Source organism: Nansenia antarctica, assembly GCF_963989245.1.
Source record: "Nansenia antarctica genome assembly, chromosome: 14".
NCBI classification, from domain to species: Eukaryota; Metazoa; Chordata; class Actinopteri; order Argentiniformes; family Microstomatidae; genus Nansenia; species Nansenia antarctica.
The window spans coordinates 28,418,897-28,437,854 of NC_137684.1; the positions used below are offsets into that span (position 1 = coordinate 28,418,897).

At 44.9% G+C, this 18,958-nt stretch overlaps 1 protein-coding gene across 1 annotated transcript; it reads right to left on the minus strand.

The window, feature by feature from the left end:
• Nucleotides 1–9,706: 9,706 nt before the first annotated feature.
• kcna4 (potassium voltage-gated channel, shaker-related subfamily, member 4) lies at nt 9,707–12,079 on the minus strand (the record flags this gene model as incomplete). The annotated part of the gene is made up of 2 exons (XM_080545373.1): nt 9,707–11,018; nt 11,130–12,079. 2 exons carry the CDS (start codon nt 12,077–12,079, stop codon nt 9,707–9,709), a joined length of 2,262 nt encoding a protein of 753 aa, XP_080401499.1.
• Nucleotides 12,080–18,958: the final 6,879 nt, after the last annotated feature.

Consider the following 18,958-nt stretch of genomic DNA (forward strand, 5'->3'; position numbering starts at 1 on the left):
TCCCCTCTACCCCTCCCTCCCAGCCCCCTCCTCCCCCAACAGGAGGAACATTGCACACACACACCCCCTCCAATACCACTCAGGACTTCAACTTAGCTTTTTTTCTTTCACCACTGCTGTTTTGTACATGTACCCTAACTGTACATATTGTATTGATATCCATTGCCCTTGCTCTGCACATATCATACTGCATATATCTTTACTGTACATAGCTAAAGTTAGTTGAAGTTAGTAATGGCATTTCACCCTTTGACGTGTACGATCACATGGGTGTGATCAGTCTAGATGTAGACGTTCACGTAAGTAGCAACAGCATAACATCTCATCCAAATCTGAAAAAGGTAGACATTATTCTATACTCCTAAACAATCTCAATGGCAAGTCGCATAATTTACCATAATATAAATATCTTTTAGAGATTGTAATTCACAATGTGTCACATCATGGGTGATGTGCTCTTGGGAAAGAGTGACCTTACTTACAAGCAGTCTAATCGAGCAAACTCTCAGCTGACATAAACCATAATATACATTTGCTAACAGCGATTAGTACATTTGCAGTACAATGCAGTAATTAGCATAATTATCTTACTATGATCAGTACAACCTTCAACCAAGTACTTTACAGACACCATATGTGTCCATTACATTGTAAGCATTGGAATATAGGAGGAATACATCATTCGACACCAAGACGTGAATAATACAGTAAATAAAGACGTGATCATCACACAAACTCGTCAGTGAAGTCTTAGTGAGACAGGTGGCGAGTGCCTGTGTCTTGGCCTGAATAGATTAGTTGGATATCCAATACAGTCAAAACCTTTAAGATAAAGTTAAGCTATACAAGCTAGCTGCTAGACCAACCTAATTAGTCTACAGAGGAGGCTATGTTATCCAAACCACAGCGCCGAGGGAACACACGCATACTGCATACAGTATGGTGCGACGATCAGATTCTAGAACAACAGCTGTGTATTCTGATACCACGTCCATAGAACATACGTTGGGGCGGGTGTGTGTGTGTGTGTGTGTGTGTGTGTGTGTGTGTGTGTGTGTGTGTGTGTGTGGGGGGGGGGGGGGGGGGGGGGCAGTTGAATATGTTTAGAATGTGTTACCATTCAATACCATGCCTCGTTCACGACTAGAAGTCATTGTGTGGCTGCATCACGCAACGGCAGTTGATTTCCACACGTGTGAGAGAGGAAACACTAAACAAAAGTATATGTGTAATTAGCCAAGTAACCTACCACGTCTAGAATTAGGAAACTTAATCAACCCTATGCTCTGTCGGAATTAATTCAAGTCACTGGAAAGATCAGCTGTGAGATTAGTGTAGTGAACAAGGAATCGGGTTGCCATCACTCCACAATGAGTATATTATGTAACCTCCTAAATCGAAACCACAAGTTGGTTTAGACTTACATTGAGGTTAGAGACCCAGGAGATCCAACATGCACTTGTAAGTAAGTCAATCTACCCCAGCATTGGAGAACAGAGACAGTTTCACAACCTGTTAATATGGTAACGACCTGTATGGAAACAGTTACACATGTATGCACATTGTAAAAAAAATGTTTTGTCTTTCAGTTAGGCCTATCTCAAATCATGTTCTAATGTCCACTCAAAAAGAAAACAATGAAATTGCTGCATTTTGACTTTTCATAGAGTCTACTGCTCAGTAGAGGTTGAGAAGTTAATTAGTAATTTTGCAGAATGAATTTAACAATTCAACAAGAATGGGAATCTTGTGAAGTTATTCCCCCAAAGTACCAATTTGTGGTGGACTGTATGTGTAATTTTTACAATAGTAATTATAATATTATTATTTTTGTATAGCGCTTTTCCTGCAAACGTTGCAGCTCAAAGAGCTCCAATCATTATATAATCATAATTTAATTATTTTTTCATTTAAAGGCTATATTAAAAAGATGGGTTTTTAGTCTTGACTTGAACATAATTATTTGCTGAGGTTGCATCCCTAATGTAAACTGGCAGTGCATTCCACAATTTGGGTGCATAAAATGAGAATGCAGCCTCACCAAATCTCTTCTTTTGTACATGTGGTACACAGAGAAAACCAGCGTCAGAAGACCTGAGAGCTCTATTGGGCTGATATGCTAGCAGAAGGTCTGAACATATTCTGGTGCTGTGCCAGTGAGAGCTTTATAAACAACTTATGTCATTGTCCATCAAGTATCAAGAGTCAAATAAGGCAGTGTAGGTAATCATTTCTGTTCTGTTGCATTATGTCACTACCCAGTACCTGTGTTGTTGGCCCTGGTTTGATTCTAACTGCTTACGTCCGCACTTATGTTCTATGTGCTTCCTTAGTCCTTCACTTACAACTCCATCAACAATCTGGCCCCCTCCTACCTTGCCGACCTCGTCCCCCTCCACACCCCCTCCCGTTGCCTCAGGTCTGACGACCAAACCAGTGAAACCACCCTCAAGACCACCAGGACCAAGCTCCGGACCTGGGGTGATAGGGCCTTTTCAGCCGCAGCCCCGTCCCTCTGGAATGCCCTCCCCAACCACATCAGACAGGCCAACACCCTCCCAACATTTAAGCAGGCCCTCACAACATGCGGGATGACCTGGCCTGGAAGGACAACACAAAAGGCACCATCAAGAGGGCACAACAGCGGCTATACACCCTGAGATGCCTCAGGAAAGAACACAACAAGCAGGAGATACTGGTGGCCTTCTACCACGGCGCAGTGGAGAGCATCCTCACCTACGGCATCTGCAACTGGTTCCACAGCTGCACAACAGCGGAGAGAAACGCGCTACAGAGAGTCGTGAGAACAGCACAGAAGATCACCGGCGCCCCCCTCCCCTCTCTGGAGGAGCTGTACAACACACGCTGTCTCAGGAGGGCCTCCAAGATCTCCAGGGACCCGACCCACCCTGGGCACGTACACTTTGTCAAGCTGCCCTCGAACAGGAGGTACAGGACCCCGGCCGCTAAGACAAACAGACTGAAGGACTGCTTCTACCACAGGGCCGTCAAGGCCCTGAACACAGAAAAGGCCTAAGTTCTGGGCCCAGGACAGTCCGGACGGATTGTATGGCAGCTAGTGCTGAGGCACAAACATGTACATTTTCAAGCCTGCAAACTGTGACACTTTAAAATAATGTGAAAAAATACTTTTGTGCAATATGACAACCCTAGTTGACTATCTGTGCAGTATAGTACAGTGGATTGTGTACATAGCCTTTATTGATGTAAACCAGCTCCTTACCTTCTTGTGATTTTATGCTTTTATGCTTTTTCTAAAATGTTTTTTTTTCTTTTTTTTTCTTTCCTAACACCAGGGGAGCCACCCCTCCTAAATTTCGTTGTTTGGTACCTGTACTGTAGCAATGACAAATAAAGTCCATTCCATTCCATTCCAAAACCCACCTCTTCAAGCTTGCCTTCACCAAAAAATTTGCAAAGGGTTCTTGATAGAACCATTTACTGAGCAGTTGATTTGATTTGATAAAATGCGTTACCTGATTCAAATTGAGTCACCACAAATGACTTTATCAAGTTGAATAGACTTTAGATTACGTTAACCAAACTTAATATCCTAAGTGGATTTAAATACATTATAAAGCAGCCACATAACTATGCAGCTCTGGAAAGAATTAAGAGAAAAAACATCTTAAATCAGCATCTCTACATGTATGGCAGCATTCCAATCCAGTGTCTGTTGAATTCCAACGCAGGCACACCTCATTCTACTTTGGTGCCGAATCTTATTTAAATCAAATCAAGTTTTATTTGTATAGCGCATTTCTCACACGATGCGACTCAATGCGCTTTACATACTGACAGAGCCGCAAGCAGGCAAAAGTAAAAAACCTGTAAACCTGTAAACCTGTACACTGTGTAGCCAGGAAAACTCCCTTGCAGCCCCTCTACTCATAGAAGGACTACTACCAGTTTGCCTACCAGCACCCAGCGGCGGACCCCAAACACCCCCCCTTTAATGAGGAAAAGTCTAAAACCCACTGCTGTGGTCATCACTATCCTCTTGCAATAAGACCAGCTGGATGGCAAAACAGTGCTACTAGTACCTCAAAAGTAATTGAAATAAAAAAGAACTATTGACCGTTCTAAAAGAGTTGAAAGGAAAAGAAGGGTTCAGTTCTGTCTTTACTGGCAGAGGGGTACAGAGAGCGTCAGGTTGCTTCATCCTTAAACATTTCAAAGTCGGTGGTTCATCAGAACAAGGTCAAGGAGCAGACACTGGGGAAAAGAAAGCTACAGACCAGCAGTGGGCGAAAATAACAACTGAAAATAACACTGAAAATAACAACTGCACTGACCAACTCATTCACTCACTCAACAACCGTGACATCAACTGACCTACAGAAATAATGGCAAATGGCAGCTGAGGTGAAGTGCCAGGCGAGGACGGTTGGAAACAGACTCCTAGGGGCGGGGCTGAAACAGACTCCTAGGGGCGGGGCTGAAACAGACTCCTAGGGGCGGGGCTGAAACAGACTCCTAGGGGCGGGGCTGAAACAGACTCCTAGGGGCAGGGCTGAAACAGGCTCCTAGGGGCGGGGCTGAAACAGACTCCTAGGGGCAGGGCTGAAACAGACTCCTAGGGGCAGGGCTGAAACAGACTCCTAGGGGCAGGGCTGAAACAGACTCCTAGGGGGGGGCTGAAACAGGCTCCTAGGGGCGGGGCTGAAACAGGCTCCTAGGGGCGGGGCTGAAACAGGCTACTAGGGGAGGGGCTGAAACAGGCTCCTAGGGGCGGGGCTGAAACAGACTCCTAGTGGCAGGGCTGAAACAGACTCCTAGGGGCAGGGCTGAAACAGACTCCTAGGGGCGGGGCTGAAACAGACTCCTAGGGGCAGGGCTGAAACAGGCTCCTAGGGGCAGGGCTGAAACAGACTCCTAGGGGCGGGGCTGAAACAGGCTCCTAGGGGCAGGGCTGAAACAGACTCCTAGGGGCAGGGCTGAAACAGACTCCTAGGGGCGGGGCTGAAACAGGCTCCTAGGGGCGGGGCTGAAACAGGCTCCTAGGGGCGGGGCTGAAACAGACTCCTAGGGGCGGGGCTGAAACAGACTCCTAGGGGCGGGGCTGAAACAGACTCCTAGGGGCAGGGCTGAAACAGGCTCCTAGGGGCAGGGCTGAAACAGGCTCCTAGGGGCGGGGCTGAAACAGACTCCTAGGGGCAGGGCTGAAACAGGCTCCTAGGGGCAGGGCTGAAACAGACTCCTAGGGGCAGGGCTGAAACAGACTCCTAGGGGCAGGGCTGAAACAGACTCCTAGGGGCGGGGCTGAAACAGGCTCCTAGGGGCGGGGCTGAAACAGGCTCCTAGGGGCGGGGCTAAACAGGCTCCTAGGGGCGGGGCTGAAGTCGTGCAAAGCTAGAGAACAGCGGTTCATTAATGAGAAGCGAAGAAGAGCCCGGCTGAGGTTTGCAAAAGATCATAAGGACCGTAGAGGACTGGAGGAAAGTCACCTTCTCTGATGTTCAGCTTTGCCCAACGCCTGGTCGTCTAATGGTTAGAGGGAGACCTGGAGAGGCCTACAAGCCACAGTGTCTCGCACCGACTGTGACATTTTATGGAGCAGCGGTGATGTTCTGGGGGTGCTTCAGCAAGGCTGGAATTGGGCAGATTTGTCTTTGTGAAAGACGGATGAATCAAGCCACGTACAAGGTTGTCCTGGAAGAAAGCTTGCTTCCTTCTGCTCTGACAATGTTCCCCAACTCTGAGGATTGGTTTTCCCAGCAAGACAATGCTCCATGCCACACAGCCAGGTCAATCACTGTGTGGATGGAGGACCACCAGATCAAGGCCCTGTCATGGCCAGCCCAATCTCCAGACCTGAATAATAATAATAATAATAATAATAATAATATCTTAGATTTATATAGCGCCTTTCTCAAACCCAAGGACGCTTAATGAACCCCATTGAAAGCCTCTGGAATGTGATCAAGAGGAAGATGGATGTCACAAGCCTTCAAACAAAGCCGAGCTGCTTGAGTGTTTGCATCAGGAGGGGCATGACGTCACCCAACAGCATGACGTCACCCAACAGCATGTGAGCATAAAAGCTGTGATTGAAAATCAGGGTTATACCCCCAAATATTGATTTCTGAACTCTTCCTAAGTTAAAACATTACCAGTATTGTGTTGTTTAAAAATGAATATGAACTTGTTTTCTTTGCATTATTCAAGGTCTGAAAAAACACTGCATCTTTTATTATTGTTGTTATTTTTACCAGTTATAATTTTCTGCAAATAAATGCTCTGAATGATAATATTTTTATTTGAAATGTTGTCAGTAGTTTATAGAATAAAACAAAAATGTTCATTTTACTGAAACACATACCTATAAATAGTAAAACCAGAGAAACTGATAATTTTGCAGTGGCCTCTTAATGTTTTTCCAGAGCTGTATTTTTCAAGTTGAAACAATGTGGAATTGTGTAGTGCAGTGTTTGTGTTGGAATGACATGGTACATCCATAGACTAGACATGTTACAGGAGAACTATAATGCATCTATGCTTTTTCTAAAATGTGTTTTCTTTTTCCTTTCCTAACACCAGGGGAGCCACCCCTCCTAAATTTCGTTGTTTGGTACCTGTACTGTAGCAATGACAAATAAAGTCCATTCATTCCATTCCATTCCAACTAAACACACCGTGAATGGGAACACGACACGTGTCTATTTGAAAAGGCACATGGCCACAGTCCTCAGCCCCTACTACCCCTTTCTGAAATCTAGGCCATAATGCTGTTAGGCCATTTTCATTTCTATTATAATTTTTTCACTAATTTATTACCATGCAATCAATTTTTGCTCTAGGCTCAGGGTCTAGGTACAGGGTCAGCCATATTCGGCAGCCCTGGAGCAATTAGGGGTTAAGTGCCTTGCTCAATGGCCCATGCCACAAGCTCCCTCCTGAGGCAGGGATCGAACCAGTGACCTTCGAACCGGCGACCTCTAACCTCTACGCTATCGGCACCCCCATACTTTCGAATCAAGGAGAGACTATAGACCTTGGACACCAGGTGAGGGGAATCTGTCATCAACTATCAATCAAATACCAGGCAGATAAGAGACACAGCAGTACTATGATCTCAAGGCTCAGATTTGAGCACCCCCGGTTCTTAGCACGAGCTTTGAGAGGATTGGATGCAGCACCTTAACCTGAAGCACCTTAATCCTAACTGAAGTTCCTTCCTCCTCGTCATAAAGGGGTGAGCATGGTGTGATACCAATCTACACTACAACAGACTGTCACACATATGCATGCCGTCGTGTTTCTGAAGCAGTCATAACAGTTTATACCACCGTGTGACATGCCTAACTATGGCGTGACACTAACCGTTTTTTAAGCAAGCTCATTGGTTAGGAATATCACCAGTCAACTAGATTATCAGAGGAACATTTTGTGTCATGGCTGTAAGCTGCATTACGTAAGCATTAAGAATGAGGTGTTAGTACAGATGAATGAGGTGTTAGTACAGCACCACCACACACGAGAAAAAGTGTGGTGGTGCTGTGCAGACATCTTGTATGATCACACACACACACACACACACACACACACACACACACACACACTAATTACAGTCTTTAGATGCAGCACACAACACACTGTGCCACAGATGCTTCATGAGCATGAAGGCTAGTCAAAAAAATGATTGAGAATGTTACTTGCCAATATCATTCTCAGCTCAATTGTACACTCAAATGATCTGAACAGACCTGTCAGATATAATTCGGTGTGATGAACAAGATTATGCTAGTTTGGGGGGTCACTGTCTTTTCCAAAATGGCAAATTATTTGTTTCCAATATGTAACTTGCAAAGAAAAACATGTATCATACAGTTACTCAACCTCAATCCTTCCTTTATTTGCGCAATAGTTATTGCTTAAGAATGTTGTGATACATTATATAGGCCTAGCTAGGACCAGTACATTTCTGTACAATGTAGGTGGAATATTACAATATATCATTTCATAAACCAAACACATCCAAATGGAAATATAGAGAGCAGTGGCAATGCATCCACGTCTCCAAATGTTCCCAGCGCGCATTGTGGAGATCAGATAAGCCTCCTCGCTGAGCGCTCCTAACGGTTGTGCGCGTCTCAGCGCTCCTGCTAATCGTGACGTTAGAATTATAAGGTTCTATCTCCATTTTTGTCAAAATTGAGTTTTTTTACATAATCTGATCCATTAGGTGTTTATTAATGCCTGTGTGGTGTTATTTTTAAAATGTTGACATTTTTGAGTTAGTAATTCATAAAATACAAAGGTTCCATCTCACAAAACATAATGGAATGTAAAAACTTTGACGCTCAATATCTCTGAACTGCCCTAAACGGAGATAGAACCTTATCATTCTAAACGGAGATAGAACCTTATAATTCTAAGCTCACGTAATGTTATTCAGCAGAAGGGTACACCACAAACAGAGACAGCACTGGGACATCAAACGGGAACATAACATACCTTGGGAGACACTGTCTTGCCCCGTGGAGATCTTGCTGCGCTCTGGGATGGTCGGTATACTTTGTGCGCAAAAGTCCAGCCAGAGACAAGATGATGAAGTCAACAAACCCCCAAAAAGTTTTCCATGACGCATGAGTCATTTGATTTTGCTATAGGTTTTCCGTCAACATCCGTGTAAAGGGATATTGTCATTTTGAGGTGGGGTTTTAAAGGGACGGGTTTGTTGGTGCTCAAGGCGTATCCGTGCAGAATCTCTCAGGTCCAAAGCCCGGAGGAGTTTGAGCGATGTTCACAAACCAGTCTGCAGCAGTAACGTGTGTTTATTCCTGGGGTTCCCCTCGGTGGTGGTCGGCTTTATTTGGGCCTAAGCGTTTGCGAATGGTGTTGGTTTGTTGGGTGAAGTCTAGCCCTAGTTCACTTGCTGACCTATAAGTGAGCATTGGAATTATGCACTGTCGAAATGAAAATAGCTATCATGCTTCAAGCACCTCATTGTTCAAAATCAGCTATTAGTTTTCATTATTGTCATCAACACATGGGGATATCAGCCTGGGCCACACAATTACTGTTGATAACTCTGGAAAAATAAAATAAACTTTAGCCAAACGGTGGACAGTGACTTATTTGCCATTTATATGGCCTACAGTTTTTGTCTCTCTCTCTCTCTCTCTAAAAAAAGAAAAGAAAAGAAATCATTCTGCCAGACTGTCTTGGAAGTCAGAGACTCAGGCAAGAATGCTTTTCCAATAGTGCAAACGAATTTGACTTTATTGCATAACAGCAAAAAATATAATTGTATCTCTCCCCCTTCCATCGTTTACAAATGAAACTCATAAAGTGCGTATATGCATCAGCCTGATTGCTTCTATATTGATTTCATAAGTTAGATTTAGGAGGCCTGTAGATCGGTCTGTATAGTGATATATACACTATCATCATCTCATATTGGTCATATCAATTAGGGCGTCTGTTTTTTCGTATAGGCTTTACGCAGCCACGTGTCAAAATAAAACATTTGATCTCTCCCCAGGATATACCTAAATATAAATTCTGCGTGTGTGTGTGTGTGTGTGTGTGTGTGTGTGCGTGTGAGTGCGTGCGTGCGTGGGTGACTGACAGACTGCGCGCGTGCGTACTGGACCGTTAACCACCTATAATAAGAGTTTTATTGGAGGAGGGCATAATCATCTTCATCTCGAGACTCGAGGAGTAATCCTTTAATTGTAAATCACACATCCGTCTGGAGCGATTTAGAGTTACTGTTTTTCCTGCCAATGTCTGTCCCGTTGTTCCCCTTGCTGGGGCTTTGCTTGCTGTCCACCCCACAGAGGGACTCCGTCACCCCCTCCTCCATCTCCATGTACTCCGCTTTGTCCCCCAGCGACGAGCCCCCCGAGTGGGGGGACCCCCCTCCCACTCTGAACCTCTTCAGAAAGTCAGGGAAATAGGGGCAGATGGGTGGGCTCTCCACCACCGGCGGCGCCTCCTCCTGGTTGTCCGTCTCCCGGTGGTAGAAGTAGTTGAAGTTGGACACGATCACGGGCACCGGGAGCGCGATGGTCAGCACGCCCGCGATGGCGCACAGGGAGCCCACGATCTTGCCCCCCACGGTGATGGGTTTCATGTCCCCGTAGCCCACCGTGGTCATGGTCACCACGGCCCACCAGAAAGCATCGGGGATGGAGGTGAACTGGGACGATGGTTCATCTGCCTCTGCGAAGTAGACTGCACTGGAGAACAAAATGACCCCGATCACCAAAAAAAAAATCAGAAGCGCCAGTTCCCTCATGCTGGCGCGTAACGTGTGTCCCAGGATCTGGAGACCCTTGCTGTGCCTGGAGAGTTTAAATATACGGAACACCCTTACCAGACGGATTATTCTCAGGATGGCGAAGCTCATGGCCTGGTCCCCCTTGCCCTGCTGCTGGGCCAGGTCCGTGCCCAGGGTGATGAAATAAGGCAAGATGGACACGATGTCTATGGTGTTCATAATGTTCTTGAAGAACTCGGTTTTGCTGGGACAGGCGAAAAAGCGCACGATGATCTCGAAGGAGAACCAAATAATGCACACCGTCTCCACGATGAAAAACGGGTCGTTGAACGGGGTGAACCCGTGATCGGGTTGGGGGTGGGTGGAATTAGTATTTTTCGGTTGAAGGTATTCCTTGTCGTCCCTGAACTCTGGCAACGTCTCCAAGCAGAAAATGACAATGGATATCACGATCACCAACACGGAGACCACCGCGATCCCCCTGGCGGGACTGGAGCTCTCCGGGTACTCAAAAAGCAGCCAAATCTCCCGTTTGAACTCGTCCTCCGGTAAGGGCTTTTCCTCCTCTTTGACGAAGCCCTCGTCTTCCCGAAACTTAAGCATGGCCTCGTCCCCCAGCTCGTAGAACTTCACCTCCTCGGAGAAGATGTCAAAGGGTACATTAGCGGGTCTCTTTAACCGACCCCCGGACTGGTAGAAATAGAGGATGGCATCGAAGCTCGGACGGTTCCTGTCGAAGAAATATTCGTTCCTCAGTGGGTCGAAGTACCTGAAATTTGTAAAAATAATAATAATAAAAAAAAAATGAAAATCAACATGTTTAATCATAGTGTATTGTGTAACTTTTGAATAAAAATACTTGGAAAAAAAAAAGAAGTACCTGATGCGTCTGTCCGGGTCTCCCAGGAGGGTGTCGGGGAACTGGGCCAAAGTCTTCAGGAGGGTCTCAAACTTCAGACCCGACACGTTGATCACCACCCTCTCGCAACACCCGCCCCCGTATTCACTGTAAACATTCTCGTACCCCGATTGGGGACGTCTGTCCGTGAGGGAGACAGTGTCCTCATCCCCATCATCCATCATATTACAGAGGAGAAAACTGTTGGATCTCTTGCTTGCTCTCTCCCCCCCTCCTCCTCCTCCGTCCTCCTCTCCTCCTCCACCACCTTCCTCCTCCTCCTCCTCTTCCTCTATCATACTATCCTCCTCCTCGGACCCCAGGAGCGCCAACTCAGAGTGGCGCAGGTCCCCACCGAGAGTCCCTCCAGCGCGACTCCGTCTCCAGCGTCCGACAGAGAGCTGCTGCTTTCTCCGCTCTCTGAGATAGACTTGTTGTCCAGGCTCGTGTTGTGTGTGCTGCGAGGAGGAGGAGGAGGAGGAGGAGGAGGCGGGACCACCGCTACTGTTGTTGGCATTTGATGAGGAGGAGGAGGCGCTCATGCTGCGAGACTGATGATGCATCTGCTGAGACTGGTGGTTGTTAAGGAGATGCATGCTGGAGGAGCACCCTCCTCCTCCCCCTCCCCCCCCGGAGCACTCTCCTCCCACCCCGGAGCACCCCCCTCCTCCCCCCCCGGAGCACCCTCCTCCCCCCCCGGAGCACCCTCCTCCCCCCCCGGAGCACCCCCCTCCTCCCCCCCTGGAGGAGCACCCTCCTCCTCCCCCCCCACCCTCTCCACTACCCGATCCACCACTTTCTGCAGCTCTCTGTCTCTCCACATCGCACTCCCTGCTCTCCCGTGCGCTATGAGCTTGTTGGGCATATCCGTAAGGCTGCAGGTGACTGTTGCACCCACCACCACCCTCCGCACCCATCAGAGCAAACTCCATTTTGATCAGTCAGTCAGTGTGTAATTCAGTCCCTCAGTTGTTTTTTTTATTATGGCATTTATTAATCCCAGTTTTTTTATAATCCCCGTTAGAGACACGTGCAGTCAAACCCGAATGGACAAATTGCAGCTACAGGTTGGCCGGTGCATTGACAGGTATCAGGTAACCTGGCTTATAAATATGTTAAGGATTTCTAAACCTTATAAGGTCCATTGTTGATTGTAGTCCATGTAGTGCACTTTACATGATAAGACAATTTGAATGTATTTTTCCTTAAGCACAGTAGTCCTCGTACAGTGTGTAGGTCTAATTTATGACATCATTGTAATATCCAGTGCTATGGCATATTACGCATAGCTTTTCTTTGATCATAGGTCTAATGTAAAGTGCCGTTTGCATGGGTTTCTTTCGCCGATATAACACACTGACCAATGTCCCCATAAAGCCACATCTCAGGTGCCCCTCAGACAGTTAACTTCTCCAATACGAACAGCACTTGCTTGCAGGAGAAATACGGCATTTTTGCCAGTCCGTGGTCACTCCTGGTTGCCATTTTAGGTGATGAGAGAAAACCCGTTTCCTTAATCCTGCACAATGTGCACACCTTCAGTGATTCTGCATGACTTTGTTCATTTGACGTCTCCAACAAACTGCAAAGAAAAAAAACAGCGTCTATAGGTTAGACAGCCCAAATTGATGTGAGCTATTCAAATGAATGAATGCGCCCCGATGGCGATGGAATAAATATACGCATGTTTTTGAATCGCATGCAAACATGTTCAAGACAACGTTAAGTCTGATCATAATAACAACAACAATAATAACAACAATATGAATATGATGTTGTATTACTACAAATAACAATACTAAACAACAACAATAATAATAGCCTATAATAATATTATGACCAAACACGGCAACAGGAGACAAACGCAACAGCATGTGTGTGTGTGTCAATCATAATAAACACGAACGCACGAAATTCCTCTGTGCAAAAAAAACAAACACCCCACCTACATGCATTCGGATATTCTACTTACATTTTTTTTTTTTTTTTAAAGGCCAAACGAAGTCCTCTCAGAGTCAGACCCCCCCTACAAAAATGTGCTGTATAGGTAGGTGAGGATGGCAATGCAATCCCGTTAGTTTGCCCAAATTATCTCCAAACGGCGGACATAATCACCCTGCTCCATCCGTGCGTCTATTGCCTCTTGAGGGGATGACACTGTTGTCTCGTCTCAGTTCAACAGGATCTGTCATCACTTGGGGTCTCACACCATCACCCCCCCTTCCCGAAAAAAGATGCACCGCTGCATGGATGCAAAAAACAGGTGTGGAGGGATGCATATAAGCCCCAGCCCCCAGCCTTAATAAGCCCAAATGATCAGCCTCGGTCGCAGAGAGAGAGGATGAATGAAAGTTTATGTTGACATGTGAAATAGCCCACGGTTAAGTGAGAACGGCACACATCTGTCTGTCGCCCGCCGTACCTCCCGTTATTCCCATCGTGCGTGTTATTGAGGAGAGCTCTGCCCCTGTCCAAGGCGAGCGTGTGGCTGGTGCAGCGAGCGCAGGCGGTGTTCGATCAGCCCCCAGTGGACAGATGGGGCCACTGCAGGGCCTCCTCCTCCTCCTCCTCCTCCTCTGCCACCAGAACCATGCTGCAATCCCATCCCATACACTCTGATGCAAAATGAAACTGTTGCAGTTTCTCAAGGCTAGTCCCTCTAAAATTCATAGATGCCATGGTGCATGTTCTACGCAGTTGTAACACAAGTCGCAGGATAGGTTACAAAAAAAGCACTGAGACAGACACCCACCGGTTTATGATCAAGGTCCCTCGAAGATGAGAGATGTCAGTGGGCATCAGTCAGGATTTGGCCATGGGGGAAAAAAAGTATAATTATAGAGTTAACATTGTCCATATACCTGACATGATTGGTTCCCTATATTTTCCTAACACGATTATGATTGCACTCAGAACTCACTCATGATATAAAAACATAAAGACATACTGTACATAAGGAATCTTTAGACTACCAATTTACATAACATATTAGGCTACCTATTTATATGTACTCAGGTAAGACTCATCACTAGTTGTTACTGTACATCATACAATTTGTAATTTATTGTGTCACTGACCTGACATGTTAAAGGTACATTTATAGCAAGATCACATTTGAATTTATGGCATATCATCCATATCATACTTATCATATTATACTTATCTTATCTTAATAACTTAATAGACTTATGTTATGAGTGGCTATGTATAGCATTTCCAATTAGTTTTTCCTAACCCTAACCCACAAAATGACATCTCACAACTTGGATTCCCAACTTGGAAGTTTTATGTTCATTAGATTCCCCACTAAGCTTTTATGTTTGGTACAGTCTTGAGATAGATACAACCATGTAGCATCACACTCCTCAATGAGGATGTGCACATGTAAGATGTCTGTACAGTTAGTCTGAACATCAGCTCAGCTAATTCTGAGGCTCTGCATGCATACACTGTTTTACCTGTGCTCCCAGTCCCCTGCACTTTATGTAGCAACCAACTCTGTCAGCACAAGGGGGAGTTGTGAGGTCAATAATAATAATAAGGTTGATACAGCCGTATAACATGAGAAGGGGAGGCTGGTGAAGGTAGAAATCAGAGGACAGGTAATGTCCTCTGTAATGATCATTCCTCATTCCATTCCAAGCCTGTCCTCCGATTTCTACCTCCACCAGCCTCCCTGTTCACTTATAAAAATGACATACATTTAAGGCCAGTTTGATGAAGCTATCGTTGACTAAATCATCCTTTCAATAGGAGTGGGCTTGATGTTTGGGAACAAGCCCCTCTCTAAGTTGGGGCTGTATGTCTCTTGTCTTGTTCAACAACAACAGAACTGCAGAGTCACTACCCATCTTCCGTCAGAGACTGAAGACCTCCATCTCTTCAGGTTACACCTTAACTGCTCCTCCTGAGACATCCACTACCCCCCAGCACTGCGTCTCCTGAGACACCCGCTTTTCCCCTTTACAGTGTCTCCTATGACTGACTACTGCCCCCCTTGTACTGTTTCTCTCTTTCTCCAGTGTCTATACATATAGAAAAAGAAAAAAACGTTTTTCCTTCTGTCACGGAGACTGCCAATGGCCCCGGGCCTGAGCTAGATTACTCTTCCTGCTACGACTGGTTGATTGATGATTCACTTGCTATTATTGATTGTAAGTCGCTTTGGAATAAGGCGTCTGCTAAATGCCAACAATTTAAAAAATGTAAACAACAACCACAACAACAACACAATGGCATGACATATTAAAAAGACATCAGGACATTGGGAATGCAATGAACCTGTACTGTAGATAAGGTTCAACACATTTAATAATGATTCATATTCACAATAAACTGGGGAAAAAGTCCAGATTCATGTACACCATGTAAGGTGATTCATAGACACCAGGTAGGGTAGGCTCAAATACCTGAAGCACTGTCTCATGTACAATGGCATTGACAAAGCACTTTGAAACAGTCAAACGACTCCTCCACCTGCCCACCTGTTGGCTAGTTTCCAAACGCAATGAGGTTAATTCCAATTACTTATTCAACACAATGCATGAGAGACCTGCTAGGGCTCGTCACAGAGCTGTCAGCTACTGCATATACAGAGTTAGATCACCGTCCTGTTGGCAGACAACAGCTCGGTCCTCTTGAATGTGAATAAGACATTTATGTAAATAGTGTGTATAGTCATCTGAAAACTTTGCACACAGTGCTTGCTCTGAGTCTGAACACAGGGGTTTCTCAAGGGATGCATGTAATTGTTTTACTAAATGATCACTGTAATTAGCATTTTTACATACTTTATGTAAATCTATGGTCTGACCAGATGCTAATGATGCAAAGTCACGACTGCCTGAATTCATATTGAAGTCATAAGCAATCTAAAAAGATTATTACATTAGCCAGTTGATTACCAATTATATATTTGAGTTTCCAGCAAGCGCCGACGGACCCGGACGAATTCGGACCAGCCCGATAACGGCCAGATCATGTCCTTTCACAACTAGTTGGTATCTGATCCAGATTATCACCCTATTTTATAACTAAAATATATTTTTTACAGAAAAATACTTAATAGACATACTTGTCTAACTTAATAGACATGGCACAGCTTGGCACAGCAAATGCTTCCCATCTGTAAACACTTTTTTAATGATACAGCACAATTTTATAATTTATAGCCATCTTTTCCGTGGACACCCCTGGCTATTAATCCCACTTTGAGAACCACTGGCTTAGAGGACATGGAGGGATGGTGACACGACAAAACAGAACAGCTTTTGAGGCTTGCCACAGCCCACAGGCAGGTATGGTCTTGGAGCAGGGAGGGTGCCAGGGAATGTGAGTCCCCGGTGCCTGGGGGGCTGGAGGGGCAGACGGCCCAGCAGGAGGGCGAAGCGTGGCTGACACCCAAGTAGTTCCTGTCCCTGCGGACTGACTAGGCTGTGTGGCGCAACAATAACTTTTACTGAATTGCAGTAAAAGTTTCCGCTCTTAAAAAAGCCAACAGCAGGCTCACAGGCTTTGGCTGCCTGTGCTCATGCCATTGTTAACATAGAAGAGGAGATGATGAGGAAAATAGAGGTCTCCAAAGTCAGCCATCTTAACTGTAATATTTCTACTGTAGTATCTCTACCATAATATTTATACAGTAAATCTTTACCGTAATACTTCAAATAGCGTGAAGTTTTTCGGAGTGTTTACAAAGAATGGAGTGTATTATTATATTTTGGGTTCTGGTAGGTTAGGTCATGAGGCATTTCTAAAATGTTCGTTTTATTCCTCAATAATCAATGTATATATCAGGGCTCCTACAAGTTTCAACAAGTCAAATTTAAGACCTGTTTTAGGCCTCTTTGAATATAATTTTTGACCTATTCGCGACACCATATGATAGCTTTTTGTCATCCTCGAGGTGATGAAATTAGGGATTTCACTGCCATACAGACAAAAAAGGAAGCAAATTGGCATTGTTTTGGTTCCAGCTTGATTAATTTCTGCATAAATAGATGTGGTCGGCCTTGCAAGATTTCATTTTTAAGACCTAGAACCTCATTTCTAGACCAAATAACTGAAACCCAAGTAATTTTTTAGGCCTTACAATTTGGTTTGGTGGATTTGAGACTTTACGTTTGTTTAAGACCAGTACGGGAACCCTGATATATATATATATACTGTATATAGGGTTAGGGTTAGGGTTATCAATTTAAAAGTCTAAACATGTATGTACCAGTTATAGATTGCCCTTTTTAAGGACAATGTGTACACACAGAAAAATCATGCTGCATCCTTCTGTTCTTCTCAGCACTATTTGCTCAAGCAAAATCCATGGAAAAAGTGTTGAAAACACCGTACGATTCTGCGAGAAAGACAAGTGACGATCCTCCTGTGGATCTGGCGAGACGTCCTCCTCTTTTTGGAGAAGCCGGGAGACAGACGATATTGACCTATGAAGCGTGGAGGCGTGCTATGGATTTTCCATGTGTGGTTGTGTGCTATAGTGGGAGCAGACAGGCCGCTGATCCATTTAAGCCTCCCTTTGCCTCATGTTTTCATACAGATTTCTCTAAGACGTAAGCTTATGCCCCTGATGTGTGGGAGTGGTGACCTTGACGTACAGCCTCCATGCCCATCCACGGAGTGAGAAAGGCTAAGCCTCCACATTTACTTACACAGACTGGCCGAAAACCTCACCGTACCAAGGTAAAAGAGATTAAGAGATTTGGGCACGCATCCCCATAGGTATAAAGAAAGGCCTTGTCGGCCGAAACCAATCACAGATGCCCTGACACCCTGCGTGGGCATGGCGGGGATGCTGGGAGGATAAAAGACCGAAGGCTTCGGTCCACACTTCAGTCCAAAAGGAGAATCGGACAGGTGAGCATGATGTCGCCAGCGACTCTCTCGTGTACTTTTGTGATATCAACGACTTTATCTCTATCCTTCTTTGTTTTGTTATTTGTGTGATGCAGAGATCAATATGCTGTACCGAAAACAAATTCCATAAATAATGGATAATAAACTATCTGTCTGTCTGTCTGTCTGTCTCTCTCTCTCTCTCTCTCTCTCTCTCTCTCTCTCTCTCTCTCTCTCTCTCTCTCTCTCTCTGTCTGTGTGTTTCTCTCTCTCTCTCTATGTCTGTCTGTCTGTCTGTCTGTCTGTCAGTCTGTCTCTCTCTCTCTCTCTCTCTCTGTCTGTCTCTCTCTCTCTGTCTCTCTATCCCAATCTTTAATGTCCTTATTTATCTCAAATGAGCATAATCTGTCCTCAATGTGTGTACTGAATATCTGATTATTGTGTGAGTCATCCTAAATCTTCTCTCTCTTATAATTTCCTTTGATATTGTTGGCTTTAAATGTTCTCTTTAAAGTCTGTCGCAATTCTGAAATTGGGTCAGGTAGCGTATCATTTTAGGGTGTTCCAGATGCTCTGATGATAACATAATTAATCCTTTTAATGTGTTAATTTATTCTAAGATACTGTTACTTAACATCTTCATTTGGTTGTGTTATAATACATCGTTTTGGCTTTTGTCCAAATACGAAATTATTCTTTAAACGTATACACTGTGTGTGTCTACTGTATACAGTAAGTGATTTGATTAAGGCTGGCGTCTGCACCTGCGTTAGACATACATGGATGTCAGAGAAAGTGACTAGGCCCAATATGATGTTCATTTGACACAAACATAAATGTTGTTCTGCAAAGAACAATTAAACAAGAAAACTACAATCATGCTCTTATTCAAAGTTTCTACAATGCATTAGTGGCACATTATATGTATTATGGCCAATCCATCTCATTCTTAGCATCAGCATCTC